Here is a 19,358-nt window from a genome sequence, read left to right on the forward strand (position 1 = left end):
GCACAATTTTATATGCTAAAAGAATTGCTGTACAATACAATAAGAGAAGCATGTACTCAAAATCACTTTGGCAATTGCAAAATTTAGTAGTAAGTACCTCATGCCAATAACGAACTTGAAAGTAAGCTACTGAAGGTTGCTTATAATAAGGACAACTAGAACATTAGTTGCGCTTCCTGGAATATTTGGATGAAACATTGACTACTTTATTTAGATCTGACCTTTATGAACAAAAGACAAGTATAAAAATAGATTCACAGTCATCTAGTAAGAAAACATAATTAAAAGCCCAGAAATCATGAAGTGATAATTTCTATTCAAAATGCAGAGCATAAGAATTCTCATACATCAGTTCAGTGCCTGGGTGTTAGCTGCTGAAAAATGAAAAACTGAGCAGGGTAGGGGAAAATGTCAGTGTTGATGCAGTCAAATTAGTTCATACTTTTAGTTGACATTACATTTGCACTTTAAATTTATGTTTGACTGATGTTCCCAAAAATTTACATTTGACCCACGCTAATAGCATCCACAACATTAAAATGTACTCCACATACTTGACAAAGAATACATTTCTCATAAACCAAACATAATATGTTTTGGTCTGATTTAATTTTCACAAATATACAACGCCATTTCTCTACCTCAACAAGAAAGGACTGTTTCTTTTTTTATATACAACAGACTCCAGATTTTTTTTCCCATTTGAAATATCCAGTTGTTTGATTAATTCATTTAACTCTAGAGACAACACAACCAATCAATTATTTTTAAAGAACTGAGTTTCCCAAGGCATGGCACACTTATAATAACAGCATAATTTTACATAGCAAGTAGATCAAATAAGAAAGTTTTTTTTTCCAATTTCGTTTTCTTTCTACTGATTATATCAAGGATTAAGTTTCAGTATGGAACAAGTATGTTATCATCATTTTTCAAATATTAGCTAATGTACTTTCATAACAAACAAAACAGACCTCAGGATAAGCAGATAACCATATCTACTTAGAATTTAATAATGTCTTGCTTAGATTTGCATTTATTTTTACAATTGCCATCTTTTTATGGCAAGTGATACTACACTGGCTTTCCATTTGTAGCAACAATATAAACACCCCTTTAAATAAATTTAAGTTGAGAAAGTGAGTGAAATTAAAGAAACATATATTTGGAAAATAGTAGTACAGACAGTTCTCAGATATGGCCAAATTTGTGCAACAGTAATCTACAAGTGACTAAGTTAGGGAAATAGAGCTAATAATTAACGTTTAAAACGATTATTCATTCATTGATTCCATGTTAATTACTGTTAATATTTTCATCCAGGGAGTATAGGAATTTCTCAGTTTTCATTTCTATTGGCAGAGAACTACAGTCTATTATTTAACCTAAAGAATATGCATAAAAAATTATTTACACAACCTAGCTAATATTAAAAGACAGAACAAGAGGATTTTTTAACAGTGTTAACTTGAAACGGTTCTATGGTTATTTGTTCTACAAGAGTTTCAAGGTGCATTAAACACTGCTGTATCACCACAATATTAACCTAGAAGTCCACATTTTAGAAATACCACATAGGCAAGATCCTATTATAATACAGCCACTCAGCACTCTAAAATAATAGTTCTCACCCTTTGATCTGCCACAACACCTGGAAAATGATGTTCACATACCAGATATAGTCCTGGGGGCATACTCAGGTTTTGACAAAATTCTCCCCTCTCTGACAATTTTTTCTAGAAAATTTAGGCAATATAGGGCTGTGGTTGTTGGTTATACACAATTTCCAGCATGTGCCTTTCCATCCAAGAAAGCTAAATAAAACTTGAAGCAAATGAAAATACACTAATCTAATCTGATTTTTTTATAAAGAAATCATTCACACATTTCAGTGCTCTACCTATTCTGAGTAACAGATACTTAAGCTATAACTCATAACTGACTGGACCAACAATGTTTCATGACACCTTGGTCCAAAGTTGTTTCCCTATTGTTGGGGAGCTGTGTCAATATCGCCGTTTTATTCTCCTAGGCCAGAGATACAGAGGGAACAACTGGAAAGGAGCACGATTTGCAGATGAGGTGATCTAAGTGGAATGGGCTGGTACTAGTGTTTGTGATTTGATAAAGCAACCAACAGTTCAAATTTACCTGCAATACTTTAAGAAGTATGACTTTTATAATATGCAGAAAAACAATTTTGCTTTAAGGTGGAGAAAATAAAGATTTATTCATTTTTTACTCGAAAGTAGAATAACCCATAGGTAGTAACCCAAATTTTCTCATATGCATTAATGTGCTCTATAATATTAATAGAAATTAATCACTCTTTTGTGGGGAAACTTTAGCATTCACTGACAATACTTAAAATGCTATACTATATTCTGTTTTAAATTAAAAAATACACAAATCAGTAAATGTTTAAAAATTGGATTGTATAACAAACTGTAGGTCTAAGAAATATGCTACATGTAAACTGTGCTATACTGTAAATAGTTTAAAGGTCCAAAGATTTGATCAATTTCACTGACATAAAGTCAAGTCTTAAACTGGGCTAACTCAATATGCCCCTTAGGAAAAGGAATTCCTGTTAAGAATCACAACCAAACTGCGAATTGCTTACATATATATGTATGGTCTGCTCTTGGTGTTATAAAATCAATCAACAACAGTCATTTTCGCTTCATGATTACGTTATGAACTTACCTTGTGCCAAAATAGCAGGAGTAGAGCATGGTCAACATGATAGCTTTAGACATCTTAATATCAAAACCATCTTTTTTTGCATCTATGCTGATGGTGTAAATGGCCCCAAACTGTCAATAACTCTTCCAAAGCAAATTTAATAAATGTGGAGACATGGACTAATATTACAGTGAATCAATTCACATCACCCATATTCACTATATGTGTTAACTCTACAAAAGAATGTGAATTAAAGAAGCCAAAGTGAAAATAGCATTAAGTAACAATCCCAAATTAACCAAAATAATAAAATAGAACTTTATACTCAAGAGTCATATACTCATACATATGTTAAAAGCACAATCACTGAACTTTTTTCCTGAATTGTCCAGGTTTGGCTAACAATTTTACTATTACTGTTGCACTTTAGTCCTCTTTAATAGAAATTAGCAACATTAATTAACACATTCTTTTTTCTCCAAACCATTACTATAAACGTTTAAGTTTTAAGAGATCATAATTTTCAAATTATTAAGGAAACAATGTGATATAATATTGTTTTAGTCAAAAACAAATAGAAATAACTTTAAAAAAGTATCTGTGTCAGAGTAAAGGAGATAGAAAAAAGATACGCTTCACTCTCTTGTACCACATAGGTCTAGAGCTTACAGAAATATGTACGTAAAACAGTTACTATTTTTTGTTAGTAGGTATGCACTTTAAGCATCAATAGTTCAACTGGTTAACATTCTACCAAAGCAGAAAGTTTTAGAAAAACAGCCTATAATATTTCAATCAAATAAGTGAACACAGAAAGCATTTTGATACTCTTAAATTCCCAAACTAATAATGGTGGACAAACAAAATGAAATGCTCCTGCTGTTTGTATTAAAATTACCTCCCAAGCATCATTCAGACATTTCAGGCCCAACTATAATTCTGTGTTCGCCCATTGTGTGCTTGACATCAACTTGATCTAGTAAGTACTACCATGATCTTTGAGATTGCGGAGAATCACAGCGGGAAGGCTATGGGACTGCCACCCCGTCACTAACTCGGCCTCTAGCTCCTTAACGTGGGCCCTGAGCATGAGGGGTGGCACTTTCAGAAGCAGGTCAAGAGGCAGCAAAGCTGAAGAAATAAAAGGGGGAAAGACATGAAACTATAACAAAAATTACATTGAATTTCAGGGAGGCATGTATGATTTGATGCTGCCAACACTCAATTACCTGGTCTCGGTCTTGAGCCTATTCCACCCGTGAAGTCCCTGAAAACAAAATTAGGGGCCATTAGAAGGACTTATTCAACTTGGATTTGACTAACATTTACTGAAAGCCTACACCTGGCTAGATTATAAAAATAAGTGAAGGTTATTTTCCCTCAAGACGCTTTCAAGAGTTCAGTAAAGAGGAAAATAAATATATTCAAACCCAGAGCAGAACTGGCATTCTACTAGCCAGTGGAAGAAACTTGCCCCATCACAGCTGTTTATAAGCTCTAAGAATGATTAAGAGCCTAAGTCTTAGTGCCTTGAATGATTTTCTTGTTATAATTAAAATCAAAATACTGATTTTGTACTAAAAAGAAATAATATTTTAAATTTTACATATATTATTTTTCTATGCTTTGTTTCTGCTGTCTTAAAAAAGAAACTATAACTCTTCCTCTGAAATGAGATGATTTTTTCATTTAAGAGGATAATAATTTTCCGCAAGTTTCCAGCGGTATTAACATCACTTGTGCCCCCCCCACACCAAATTCTAGATTTCTTGATCTTTTTGCAAGTTGGTTTCAGTGCCTTCCACCCAGTGGAGGTGGCCTAAGACCCCACCAGGGATAGCCAGAAATAACCTTCAACCTTGTTTTTTCCACTATAGATTAGAGCCAATTTCTTAATAGTTTTTTGGAACGAAATAAGAAACATCTGTGCCCTGAAAAGTTATAAGAACCATACTTCAATTTAACGCAATCCAACAAAATATGTGGAACATCTACCACGTATAAGGCACATGATGGTCATTTGCTGAATAGGAATGAATATAGAGATTCAAATACAAATAAACATGGTTGATAATTCTCTAACGCCAATCCTTTCATTTTAATCATAGAATTTTTGATACATACATGCAACACATACCTAAGTTACAAAACATAACAAAATTGGTTCTCATTAACCCACCACCCAACTTAAGTACTACAATAATACCAAAATCTTTGTATCCAACTGTGAGCTCCTTCCCTATTCTTTTCCACTCCACCTAACCCCCCACCAAGCCAGCCCTCTCTTGATTGCGTTATTTTTTCTGTCCCATTCCCAGCCCATGTTTCCAGAGCCTTGAAAAGTAAATGAAATTCGCCAGCCTGGCACAGTTAATACACTCTCCCTAGCTCTGGGATAAGCAGTATGTTTAAAGAAAGAAAAGGGAAGTTCAAAGAGGGGCATAATCTCTGCAGTGCCATATGTGGGCAGGACACCTCAGGGTTGAGCTGAGGAGCAGAGCATCTGTTCCAGCACCTCATATCCTTGCACACACACTACACCCCAGCAAGTGCAAGGGAATAAGCCTGTCCTTTAGCCTTCCGGACAAGTCCAGCACTGTCCAATAGAAATATAATGCAAACCACAAACATAAGTTTAAATTTTTTGGCAGCCACTTTTTAAAAAGTAGAAATAAAAAAGTGAAATTAATTTTAAAAATCTGTTTTATTTAAACAAATATATGTAAAATATTATCATTTCAACATATACCAAATATAAAAATTAATGAAATATTTTACATCCAGTTTTACATTTAAATTAATATTAAAATAAAATTTAGAATTCAGTCCCTCAATGCAAATCAAAACTACAATGAGATATCACCTCACGCCCATCAGAATGGCTATAATTAACAAGACAGGAAACAACATGTGTTGGAGAGGATGTGGAGAGAAGGGAACTCTCATACACTGCTGTGGGAGTGCAAACTGGTGCAGCCACTATGGAAAACAGTATGGAGATTCCTCAAAAAATTAAAGATAGAACTACCATATGATCCAGCTATTCCACTGCTGGGTATTTATCCAAAAAACTTGAAAACACCAATGCGTAAAGATACGTGCACCCCTGTGTTCATTGCAGCGTTATTCACATTAGCCAAGAATAACGCTGCAATGAATACCCTGATATAATTTCTCTGGAAATTATATCATGGACCACAAGAGAACATAGTCATCTGAAATTTCAAAATAGAACAGACTTCATTGTAACCAGAAGTGACAACTTTTAACTACACGATTGTTGAGTCCACAGATGGACAAAAGATTGAAATTATGCAGAGCCTGAGGGAAGTCTACCTCTAGATTGAACCAGGTTGAACAAACGTTCAAGAGAACGTTATGGCTGCAGAAGATGGTTTCCCATAATAGTGCAAGCTGGAAAATAGACAGAAATGGTTTAACACCAAGAAAACATTCCAGAAATGTTTTATGGTGAAAAGGCTTAACATAATAAAGCTTGCATCCTCTAAAAGTTTTGAAATGGGCATTGACCAATAGCACTTCAGGCTGATGAAACAGAATTTCAGAGAAATGGAAGGTTTCAAAGAATTCTTTAAAAGGTCATCACTTGCAACTGTCTTCAGATCTGGTGTGACTTCATCCAGAATTCATAAGCCAAAACAGAAATTGAAGCACTGAATATTAGTGTCAGCCTACAACTTTCACCCCAAACCACTACATAAAAGGTGGAGACTGGAGGTATTAGCTTCATAATTTTCTAAATCAACTTTTCACTGAATTAATTCAAGTGTAGGGTAAGTTATCTGGATAATTATTTTGTCAGAGGAGTCCTGGCCATGAAGGACAGGGACCCTGTTCTAGAACTTTATATCTCTTAAAATTCTCTTAAATGTCTCTGAACCAAGGAAATAATTTCTCACGCATTGTAAGTGCATTACATAATTTAATTCAATTGTGAAAAGTAGTCAATACTATCTGATGTTGATAAAAAGAAGAAATATTTAATCTTATGAAATGAGAGGCTTGGCTTACAGTATTAAGATAACACCTTCTGAGGTTATTGCAACCATACCATCTGAGCTAACTAGCATTTTATGGTGTGAAAATCTCTTTCAGGTAGTGACATTCATAAACATATCCTGTGTGAACAAGCGACATTATGTAGGGTTGAGTTCTCGCGTTCAATAAGGGCTTTTCATCTATGTATAACGTTAATGGAGTTGGTATCACTTCAGGAAAGCAGTAGAATGCTCCTGTGGCTCTCCGCTCATACTTCAATAACAGCTAGAAACAAATGAGTTATCAGCCATAGAAGTTTAGAACTGTCACAGGAAAGGAAAAAAGTGGTCTTACTGACAATAAATGGTTTTTTGTAAGACTGCTTGATTGTGACATGGGCAGATAGGCCAGGATGGTTCTGGTAAGTAGTGATCAAGCAGTATTTATCCAATTTAAGTAAAACTAGATATGGACTATGAAAAAGGGGTGGGAGTAGACAGTAGCTGCTACTCAAAATAATCAAGACTTCTTCTAACAGGAGGCAAGATCCAAAGGTCTGGAGATTACACAAGGGCCTTTCAGGTCTCACATGTATGATATTGGATGGTCACAAACATCCACAGTCATCTTTATATATGAAGACTAAAGTCAGGTGCACACCCTTGAATACAATTATGCACGCACTGATTTATCAAACAAGTTGTGAACCACAGGCATCTCTGATACTGAAACATCCGATGTCTCAAACCAGCCTGCCAACTATACCCTGTTGCCTTGGCAACAGGATGCAAGCAGGCACAGAGAAATCTTGTTGCCTGAGCAACAGGATCTTTAAAAAGGGGGGGGGGGGTCCTTAAGCTGTGACAGGCTTAAGGCTGTAGGTTCAAGCCAGTAGGTGAGATTTCAGTCTTATTACAGTGAGAGATACAGAATTTATGCTAAGATAATAATCATTCATCTATTAATTAACAAGTATTTATGGATTGACACCTATGTGCAACACACTGTGCCCCGGGGAATGCAAAGATGGTATGTCTGGTATGTGTTGGCACACAGTAATAAATATTAATTGAATGAATCAACAGATGTTTCTGAGAAAGGCAAAAAACAGTGACCAAAGCTTCCTAGGACCTGAGTGTATGATAGTTAAAGAGGTTGAAGCCCCTGTGTGTATTATCAAATTCCACTATACAGGATAATTTATTTGTAAATTGAAATAACATGCTATGAGTTTTTGGATTAAAACTATCAATGTAAATACTCAGTGAGACTGTAAAACCCACATAGAAACTGGTAAAGGTCAAGCCCATTCTTAATTCTCTCCTAGTAAGTAGTAATGGAGGCAGAATATTTTACATCACTTAGATCACTGAAAATGATTAAAGCTGGAAATTTCAAAGAAAGACTTAATTATTGAATTTTTAATTGCTTTTTTCTTGACAACCGAGCTTTTGGCTAACTCTATCAATGTGTACAAAACATCAAACAAACATTAACAACAAGGATGTTTATTTCATATGATTATTTCAAAGTAGATAATATTTTGTGAGAGTTTGACCATGAAAAGTGAATTCCATTTTCCCTCTCATTCCTATGATTTCAGAAATACAAACATCAAAATTAAAGATGATTTCCACAAACACTATCATTCACTTCAACCACTCTCAATATACACGTGGAGTTCAAATCTCTCAAACTGGGAACGTAAAAATGGTACAACCACTCTGGAAAACAGTGGGGCAGTTTCTTAAAAAGTTAGGCATACACCTAGTATACGATTCAGCCATTTCACTTCTAGGTATTTAAAAGAAAAAAAGTATGTGTTCATATGAAGACACAAATGTTCATCGCAGCTTTATTTGTAACAGCTAAATACTGGAATTCAAATGTCCATAAACAGATGAAGGAATAAACATACCATGGTATATCCATACAATAGAATGTTACTTAATAATAAAAAGGAATGAACTATTGATACACAAAACAACGTAGACGGATCTCGAAATAATTATGCTGACTGAAAGAAGTCAGACAAATAAGAGTACGTACTATGTAATTCCATTTATATTAAATTCTAAAATGTAAAATAATCTATAGTGCAGCAAGCAGATCAATGATTGCCGGGGTGGGGAGTGAGGAGCAGGAACGAGGGGCACAAATGGACACGAGCACTTTTGGATGGATATGTTTGCTGTCTTAATTGTGATTTCACTGGGATATGCAACCTCAAAACTTATCAAATTTCGCATCTCAAATATGTTAGTTTATTTTGTGTGAGTTATACCTCATTGCAGCTATTAAAACAAAATAACTTCTCAGATTCTCATTCAAGAAAAGCCATTAAAATAGATCATTACATGATCTGTGGGCATTCATTAAAAGCAATATATAAAAAATACACCATGAAGTTAATTTTCTCCTGCCTTTTGTTATTTACTAGATGGCACCTAAATGTAAGTCAGATCTAATTATCTCACAGGTTCTACATCTTCAGAAGAGCTAACTAATTAGATAAGGAGCCCAAAAGAATTATTTGCTGGCTTCATGTGACTTCCGCTAAATAGTTCAAAGAAGGAACATGGACTTCTAAGAGTTGGGGGCTGGTTCTCTTAATTGGGCTTGTCATTAATTATATTCCTGAAAAAAGTTTCATCGTCTGAGGATGGTTTGGATCATCAGGGTGCCTTCCAGTCTATCATGCTTCCTTTTACCAGCCTGGAGACTTCAGTACTTCTCTGAGGAGGATGGAGCTGCCCTTCCTAGTTTCTTTTGCTCATGTTTTATCCATTGGCCTGGCCCAATTGCCCAAGAAAGTCTATCTCAAGTTATTAGGGAGGTACCTTGGTTCTTCAGCAGGCTATTGGCTTAAATCTAGCTCCTGATACCTGAGGTGACCAAAGTTGAGAGTATATGCTTAAGCTTTCTTTGTGTACTATTTAACCAGGGTCAACTCTGAATTCTAAACTCTGGAAGCTATGCTCAGGTCAAGTATGCACTTCTCTGTGGCTTTTTCTCATTGGGACCAACTCCCTTGTTTTAGGAACCAGAAAGTGTCCCTAAGGTGGAGAGTTGCCCAGAGCGTCACTGTGACTGTTCTACCATTCAATACATGGCACAGAATAGGCAAAACTCTCTACAGGCTTGATTTTCAAATTATTTTTATTCTATTTTGTAGCTCTGCTATCTTCTTTTATACTCTAACTTCTCATTTAGCTTCTAAATATTTTGCAGGAGGGGTTTACATTTCATACAGATAAACCAAGAAACCTAGGAAAGTCCTAAACAAATTAGATTGCAGATAACTTTAGCCTTATTTAATGCCTTTTAAAGAATTACAAATATGTTTTAGAGTTGTCTCCTTTTAATTCAGTGAAGCTCTGGGAATTACCTGGAAGGAAGTCAAAAAGTTATTTTCTCCCCTCTAATTTGGCATGAATCATTGGCTGTCTTTTGTCATTTATTTTCTTCTCAAGTCTGTCCTTGTCTCCCCATTACACTGCGAGTTCCTTGAGAAGAGAGCTTGTCTTAAACCAACCTGTGTTCCCTGCTGGCATGTCACACTGCACCTCACACACAGCAGAGCTTTGCAAATGTTATTTTAGCTCAGGATTTATTCATCTATTTATCTATGTATGCACCTTCTGATTCATCGGCCTCAATGGCCATTTTCTATTCTCCACCTGTTGAATTGGTCATTAACCCCAAGTTAAAGCCCACTCTGTAATATCCTTGCTTCAGTGAGCCTCAGATTAAACTTCCCCTTTCTGTTGATTCCAGTTTACCCAATTTGCTATAAAATGTTGAGATAATGACTAGCTTTTAAAAACCATTTCAGGCTCTAAAACATATAGTACATATGTTTCCAATTGAATTCTTGCAAATAAGACAATTTTCCATGAATCCTTTTAGAAAAAAAGAACTAGAATTACTTGGCAACACTAAGATTCCTAAATGCTAAGAAATTTCTGTTTTAATATAAAATTCTCTTAATTGGGGAGTACACCCATACGTCATAATTTATTTTTGGAGTAAAATACTTGTTTTGCATCTCCTCTACACATTCAAGCAATTTTTGATCACTGAATAAAGTACCTAATAATAGAGAAAAAGCCTTTTTTTTTTTTTTTTTTTGTGAGGAGATCAGCCCTGAGCTAACATCCACCAATCCTCCTCTTTTTTTTGCTGAGGAAGACGGCCCTGGGCTAACATCGGTGCCCATCTTCCTCCACTTTATATGTGACGCCGCCACAGCATGGCTTACCAAGCAGTGCGTCGGTGCGCGCCTGGGATCCCAACCAGCGAACCCCGGGCCGCCGCAGCGGAGCGCGCGCACCTAACCGCTTGCGCCACCGGGCCGGCCCCAGAGAAAAAGCCTTTTGATGATGTTCTTAAAAATATAAATAATCACAAACCTTATAAGGGGGTGGTTAGATTCCAAAGTGTACTTGTTAATTATTTTGGGGGAGAGCACATGGAACATTTTCCTATGCAAATACTGTTCCGGGCAGTGGACAGATTTCCAGACCAGCTCACAAAAGTCTATTGATCTCATGATGCGGTTAAGGTAAAGAAGCCCTGATGCCAGAGTTGGGGAGGACACACCCACTCCATGGACCATGCAGACCCCCGCTCCACAGCCAGGCTCACATCTCCCAGTCCCAGCCCCTCACTTGCCGAGCTGAGTGAGCAGGAGCACCCATGGTTCCAGGCTCCTGTGTGTGGCTTCCCTGCCTGTGGCAAGCGGAAGCAGAGCTGGTAGGTTGGGGATGAGAAGCAAGAGACGGGGGACGGGAGGGATCTGCAATCCCTGTGATGCCTCAAGGGTCTTCTAACTCAGGTCCAAGTCTCCACAATCGCCCGTTCTGGTTCTCCTTAGGGTTTTGGACTGTCTCTCCTTCCTCCACTCTCTCCTTTACTTCTAACCGCCACTTCTCTGCACTTGAGCCCACTAACGAACATGATGAGGTCTTGCAGACTTTCCTCGATGACCCTTCTGGTAGATTATGACTCTGATAGGTTTTCCTTGGGTTTTTGTTACTAGCACCACCGGAAAAGAGTTGGGAAATTAAAAGGCTCCATCCTAACCCTTCCTGACTCTCACGTGGAAAAGACAATGTTAGCAGCGACGTCGTATCTTCAACTAAACAAAAAATGATTTTCTACATGAACCTTCCTTTGCCGCCTAACTGAACTCCTCATAATTTTGCTAGGTAGGTTCCTCATTTTGGAATTCATTTCTATTATGCTTTTCCCGGCACCCTCAAACCCAGAAGTGGATAATGGTTCCATTTGGGCTACTCAGCACCCACATGGGCTCCCTGCAGCAAAAGCCCCCTGATGGACTTGAAGTGGCTGTCAACCAAGGAGCCTCCGCTCTCCCCACAGCAGTAAATAGGGCCCTGATCCAAGCCAGGCCAATCTGACTCTCTCTCAGGACACTGAATCCTAAGAAAGGTGACACAAAGACGGAAAGAATGAGCTGGGAGCTCGTTTAGCCCAGCATCAGTGCCTTTACAAGACTGCCAGGAGTGCCTCCTCCACAGACTTCAGGGGCTGACCAGGCTCCTATCCCTTATTAAACTTGATTCTCTGGGTTCCTACTTATGTGAGCCCCCCAAAGCCTTCTAAAGAACCCCTCTGTTGCATAAGTCAGCCAGTGTCAGGTTCTTTTGCTTGCATGCAAAAGGCCTGACTGATAAGGCACACTCATAGCTCTAGCCTTTTGTCACATGAACTTAGCCACTTCCGTAGCCAGGGTCCCCCACAGCTCCGAAGCCTGCTGACTGGCACTGCCACTTACATGTGCTCCCAGCCTCAACTGGTGCCTTAGCCTCAGAGCTGTCTGGCAGTCCTTGTGCCTGTCCCTGCTCCGTTCCTTGTCCATTTCTATATTGGTTCTTCCTAGTGGACCACATTCCTCAAATCTAGACCATCCTCTCAGCAGTGACCATGAATATCATCTAATAAGCAGAAACCACCAAGTATAATCTTCTTTAATATCCCTCTTCTCTATTTTTCTAACTTGATTTTTTCTTTGCCTCCCTTTCTTCAGACACAGAGAAGGGGTTGTCCCTTCATCGTTCCCAGGCCCACTCTCTGTCTCCAAGCTACTCTGCAACTGTACACCATCAATTATCTTCTTCCTTCTTCAATCTCTCCTCTACATTGGTGGCTTCTCCTCAGTGCCAACCATCCTGCAGTCATCCTGATTCTAGATGGCGTTTTTGCATCAAACATCTCCCACCAGCCAACTTTCCCAGCTCACTCTTCATTTTCTTCAATTGCTCCCCATCCTTACCTTTGTCACTTCTAAAATCACCACAATCAGGCTTCTGCTCCAGCCAACTTCACCCAGTGCCACTGAAACTGCTCTGACAAAGGTCACCAGGGACTTACAAAAGGCCAAATCTAATAGTTTCATTTTAGTCTTTAGCCCAAGAGATAACTATTGCAGAAACTGCTAATTGTCTCAAAATAATAATTTCTTCCTTTTAAAACAGAATCCCCAATATTCGGTCCTCCCTTGTAGCTAGATGAGGTCATATGACTAAGTTATGGCCAATGGTAAGTGAGTAGAAGTGATGAGCACAATATCTGGGTCACATCATTAAAAGGAAGAGGTGTGTCTCCACTTCCCCCTTCTACTTCCTGTTGGCTAGGATGTAGATGTGATGTGTTCCACATTTCTCACACTTCCCATGAGGATGAGACCTACACCCTGGGGACGTGGAGGAACAAGACATAAGGAAGCAGGGCCCCAGATGACCTCATGGAGCACAACTGCCCTACCTCCCTGGTCTGTCCTTGAGCTCAAAGAGACTAACTTAGACTGGCTGAAGATCACAAAGCTAGACTAAAGTCCAGGTCCAAGCTTAGTACTCTCTCCAATGTGCTGCTTGGTAATCTACAATCAGTCTAGGAGGGTGGGCGCTAACAGCCTCTGTTACCACGTGCCCATGTAACTCCCAGCTCTCAGGTTTCAATTTAGCTACCAATAACTCAGCTCTGCAGAGTCCAAACATATTTCTAGGAGCTCAATTTGTACATACCTTGTTTGGGATTGTCTTTCTCCTCCTGAAGCACTAAAACTTCTCTTTAAAATGCCTGAAACAAGAAAACAGAAATAACTTTACATTTTCCTGTTGCAAATCTTCTATTTATTTATTTGTTTAAAAAACAATGCTGCATTCTATTATCTGAGCAATTGTACATACTATGAAGACTGTCTTCATTTATGAAAGCATCAGCCAAAGTATAATGTTGCAAATTACTATTTACTTGACAGGTTTGTTTAAGGGCCTTTCTCCAAAGAAAAGGTGCTAAACAAAGAAACTCCATTATTAATAGCTAACAAAGTACAATAATATCATCTATGCCATGATCACCCCAAAGCCCTGCCAACACAGCTACAAGTTATCACATGCAAATTTAGGGGTACGACTTCTCCTTCCCTCACTTCCCCGCTGACCATCCCCACCATTGCTACCCAGGACATACAACACTGAATTCATCTCAAAACAGTCAGTAATTAACTGCTGCCAGAATTTACTACATATCTTTAGATGCTTGAATATTTTTCCTATGTAATATTCAATTGCAAATCAAGACATTTTATCTAGCAGGCAGGAATGTACAGGGAAAACAGAGCAGAGTGTTGGAAATTGAGATTGTCCCAGGAAATCTGGAACATTTAGTCATCACCATTTTGATGGATCAATTAAGCGTGGAAAGGGACAAAGAATGAAGCTAAATCCCTAGAGTTCTACTTAGATCCTCAGGGAGACTATTTTAAACCCTCTTTTATGAGATTTTCATCATCTAGTCATTGATGAAAGGGAATGATTTATACTTTATTTCAGAGTATTTCTGTCTATCTTATTTAATATTCCATCAACTTACTCTTTTAAAAGAAGTATTCTTTTCTCTCCATTTTCTATTTTAACTTCTCTTTTCTTCCAGTTCCAGATTTGTTGAGTGACTTGAATCTTATCTTTCCTTACAATCTTTAAATTTGACCTAAATATATCTTCTCTTTTCTTTCCCATATCCCAGTGTGACTATTTTCTTTACTGTTTCAAATTAGGAGTCAAGATTAACATATGGACTAAATTTATGTGTCATATATTTTCATAGTTGTAAGCAATTAAAATATTTATTTTACTTTAGTGTTTTAAGTATAACATATCCCTTTACATTAATGTAAATAAAATTGTGCAAAACTTAGTCTACACCAAGACTAATTTCTTCTCCAGGTTTCTAATTCCAATCAACGGACTTATAAAAAGGTCACTGCCATTATTCCTGTGGTTATTTTGTCTGTCCCCAAATTAGTTATCTCCACTCCCCAGTCAGAATCTGCATTTGCTGGTAGAAATAATGAAACCATTCATTTGACAGCTAAGGCAATGGAAAACCACAGTGCTGGCTGGCATCTGGGTTCTGTCAGAGTGATAGACATACCTGTCCTAATTAGCATGGCACCTAGAAAGCAAACCACTGGGTTATGTATGTGATGACATTTACTTGACTCCCAAGTATCACTCCCAAACCACTACCTGCGGGAATCCCACAAACTGCTGAAGAAAGCTTACTGAATGTCGATTCTTTCAAAGGGCTTGAACTGGAAATGCTGGAGTTATCTGAACTGTCCAATTCGTCATCTAGCTCTGAATATATATCTGCACATTAATAAAAAAAAAAAAGCAAATGAACCTTGAAACAGAAAGGAGTCAAGAGCGCATTCCTGCTGCCATCTTTTCACTAGAAATACCTTTCTCGATATTTTCCAAGTTGAAGTTATCATCTGACAGGATTTCATCACAGGCCCTGTCTTCCTCTTTACCACACGGGGCCTGGAAGCCTTCAGGGGGCAGGTCTGAACTTTCTGAAAGTTCACTTTTCAGGCTGGCTGCTCCACTGCTGCTGCTCAAGCTTGCCTTCTCAAAGGTTTCCTGGAAAGAGAAATTCAATTTTTAATAGCCTCTTCTTCTTCCCTTCCTTCTGCAGGACCCAAAACTCATTAGAACATATATTAAAATCCTTAAAATATCATTACAAACAGTTTTTGCTGAGGTAGCATTAGTAGTTCCACTTGTATGTCTGCCATAGAATCCATTCAGTTCATAACTACAAAAAAAGTAGGTCTGCAAGTTACCATGGACAAAAAGAATGGATGTAGCAAGATGCTCTGTGACAAAGGTCTGTGCAATCTGGTGAAAGAAACTGTAGCACTAAGAAATAGATGTGTATCGACTAAGCCAAAATTTGTCTCCTTTATATTATTTTAAAAATAATTGCTATCAAATCTTCTCAGCACCACAGCGGATAACTAAGGCTTAATTTCTTCAAAGTTCAACCTCTTCCATGTCCTCCTCCTTTTTCTGTCCCAACCTACAGATCTTTCTTTTCTAACTATCCTCAACTGAAGTCATTAGAAATTTACACAGAAATAAACATTCAATTTAGGGCTTTCTCCTCTTTATGAGCTTTTTTATTATAAATAAATAATCCCCTGCCCTATTCTAAAGACCACAACTGGCATTAACAACCCCATAAGGATTATACACTCAAGATGTGTCAATGCTATCAAGGTTGAAAAAAAGACAACAGATAGTTTTTAAGTTAAGAAAACTTTTTATTGCGTTGATGCAATCAGATGCCGTAATCCATATCTCCCTAAAACTAGCAAAATTTCAGCAAAGGCTTTGTTTCTCTTAAGAACAGGTGCGGTTAAGATATTAGAGGAAGACATTTTTCTGTGAACAAATGAAGAGCGAGGAGAAGTGGTGAATCCCCATACAGGCAATTTCAGACTTAAGGAAGTTTGACTTGCAACCAACACCCAAGAACCAGCTGGGCTGCAAATCAACAATCATTTGCAACTGCTAAAATTACAACCATAGGTAATTGGGTGTTGGCTTAAATTCTGATAAAAGGGAATTCACATTCTAAAGGAGATGCTTTTTCAGATTCTATAAACATGGAAGGTATGCTGAAGTAATGTAGAATGTGTAGTTTGTTTTGGTTTAAAACCTCTATTTCTATCATCTCTTCTACCGGATTTTGCTTCAAAAAAATTTATATAGGTTTTGAACTTGCCATAAACCATATGCCACTGTAGACACATTTTCCTGAGTGTGATTTCTAGAGTTTTTCCTTGTGAATATTTGAGTATCCAACTCATTATTCAACTCAGCTCCTTGAAGAATTGGGGGCTATTTTAGTCCCTCTTAAACCCCTGGGTGCCTTGCATATAGCAAATGCTCAGTAAGTAGTTGCTATTGAGATCAAAGGGAGAGAAGGGCCAGAAAAGCAGCTGAATTCCCTTACAGGAGGAGTAGGTTCTGTAACTTCTGTTTTTTGTCTTGCCCCTTTATCCGGGAGCCTACATTGTGAAGTTGCTCTAAGAGCTGAAGGGACTATTTGGTGATGCGCCTGTGAGTAGGAGCCAACTTCTCCCTTCCTTTTTCCCCTTTGCACATCAGAAAAGTTGTAGAGCTCATCTGTCTTAGCCATGACCAGCCCAGGAATGATAATATGCCTCTGTAACCCATCAGGCACTGGCCAAAGGCAGAGACATTGGATGTTTTTAGTCTGAGAGCTGAGGCCATGAAGACATTTTCAAAAGTTGCCTCCAGCAAGTACATAAACCTATTCAACAGAGTTAGGGGGGAAAAAAAAATGTGCAGCCTTGGGGGATGGAATTTGACTACCGTCAGGTTTTTTACTTTCTAATTATTTAATATTTTTCTAGGAGTAGGAGAGGGAGTTAACTAGATTTTTTTGGCATCTGCGTCTCTTAGGAAGGAAAGGACACACTCTATGTATCAACATGGCAGCAAGGAGAAAACAATGCAAATCAGACAATAAAATTATCACCGATATGGAAATCATCAACATTATAGAAGACGCTCCCCGTCACAGTGCTGGTATAGGCACAATTATGTTTAGCTCAGTTTTGCTCATTATAATGTAATTTTTTTATGTGTGCAGCAGATCATAATACATTTTCAGTTGAATAGCTATTCTAACAGTAACAGACTGACATTGCCCAAATTAACCGCGACAGTACGGAAAGAATTAAGAGAGCCTATTTTATTAAAACTAGTGCAATTTTTAAAATTTCCCAGAGTGTTAGTTTTATAAAGAGAGAGAGAGAAAGAAAAGCAAGAAACAAATATAAAGCATAACACCAGCTATATCGTGTAGAAGCTATACTTTTAGAACCATAAACAATGCACTATTTCTTCTGTTCTGAAATATTCATATTCTATTTGAGTTATATCTTTACCCAGTTTCTTCCATTTGTTTACTTAATAACTATGACCTTAAATACGTAAATTTAGGGCTACGTAGTGCTTGACAGAAACTCATATGGCTGAGGTGATCTCGTTTCAGTGGCAAACCACATTCTATGCTTTTCATGGATGATAGCACAAAGAAAATTCAAAATAAGAGACAGATCATTGACTGCATATTATTGTACATGAACTTAGTCCCTCAATTTCCAAGTATTAAAAAAAAAAATTAGCCAGTGTGGTCAGATTGCTGAAGGGGCCATATAGACCCAGGCCATTGCTGAGTGGATTTCTCACCTAAGTGGTGCAATGGGAGGCTCCTCTCCAGGACCTTACTCTGGGCCACTTGGCTTTGCCACCACAGACAGGTGGGTTGATGACGCAAGCCTGGAGTGTGGTCCTTCACTATGGTAGATGGAAATCTTTTAGCTCCAAAGTTGTTCAGATGATACCATTGTCTAACTTCATTTATGAAATCTTGAAACATTTCCCTTCTCCCGTGACCCTCATATCAAGCAGAACAGCAATATGTTCAAATTAAACCAGAAAAACTTGTGTCTGGGGCCCTGAAAATAGCTAAATTTATAAATATTATGTAATAAAGGAAAATGTTCTCTTTAAGTTTGGATACTAATTACTGTTTTACTTTGAACTTCTCAAAAATAATCATACAAGCTAAATATTTTGCTTTAACATAATTAAATGCATATAATTATGATCCCACTATTATCATGACATTCACTCTCTTAATTAGAACTTCTCAGAAGCACAAAAACATATTCATGAACTGTCACTAAATTAAATAAATTAGAAAATGAATTGATTATTACAATTCAATCTAAAATTCCAGTATCAAGTTTATCATACTTGATAATATTTCACTGCCACCCCATAACTAACCTAGTATCCACAATGGGTTCTCTATTATTCCTAATTCAAAGACAGGTTTTCTAGAAGCAATAATACTAATAAAGACGAGGAGAACAGTGTTATAATCTGAAAGTATCACTTATTAAAAATACAGAAGATATGGTCTAGCTCAACACTTACTGACCACAATTTTGTTTGAAGGCTGCAGACCAAAAAGAAAAAAAACTGAGTGTATGTGATAATATATCCCAAAGCATTTCAAAGGAGGCCAGAAGCAGGTAATTCCACTCAACATATAAAAGAAATAATGCACAGAGAATCATCAGGTGGTCAAGTTTTAAGACCACCAATATCATTTAGATTGCTCAAAGCCAAGAAATACAATTTAAAAATAGCAATGCTGAAGGCATTAAACAGTATGGAATTAGACATGAACAATATACATGAACCCCACAAAGTAGAACCCCACTTAACTGTTCACTTTTTAACACAGAATTACATGAGGAA

The 19,358-nt window shown here is 37.5% G+C and overlaps 1 protein-coding gene across 7 annotated transcripts in view; it reads right to left on the reverse strand.

Moving 5' to 3' along the window:
* NEK10 (NIMA related kinase 10) overlaps positions 1-19,358 on the reverse strand; it is a 218,789-nt gene that overhangs the window by 36,689 nt on the left and 162,742 nt on the right. For 5 of the 7 annotated variants that reach the window (XM_058553988.1, XM_058554028.1, XM_058554006.1 and 2 more), the window contains 5 exons: positions 15,455-15,635; positions 15,276-15,362; positions 13,734-13,788; positions 3,915-3,952; positions 3,676-3,816 (listed from right to left, as the gene is read on the reverse strand). In XM_058553988.1, the coding sequence (XP_058409971.1) occupies positions 3,676-3,816; positions 3,915-3,952; positions 13,734-13,788; positions 15,276-15,362; positions 15,455-15,635 (502 nt within the window). The remainder of the gene's footprint in view (positions 1-3,675; positions 3,817-3,914; positions 3,953-13,733; positions 13,789-15,275; positions 15,363-15,454; positions 15,636-19,358) is intronic. The other 2 variants (XM_058553999.1, XM_058553994.1) reach the window with 1 other exon arrangement.

This window comes from Diceros bicornis, chromosome 2 (assembly GCF_020826845.1).
Source record: "Diceros bicornis minor isolate mBicDic1 chromosome 2, mDicBic1.mat.cur, whole genome shotgun sequence".
NCBI classification, from domain to species: Eukaryota; Metazoa; Chordata; class Mammalia; order Perissodactyla; family Rhinocerotidae; genus Diceros; species Diceros bicornis.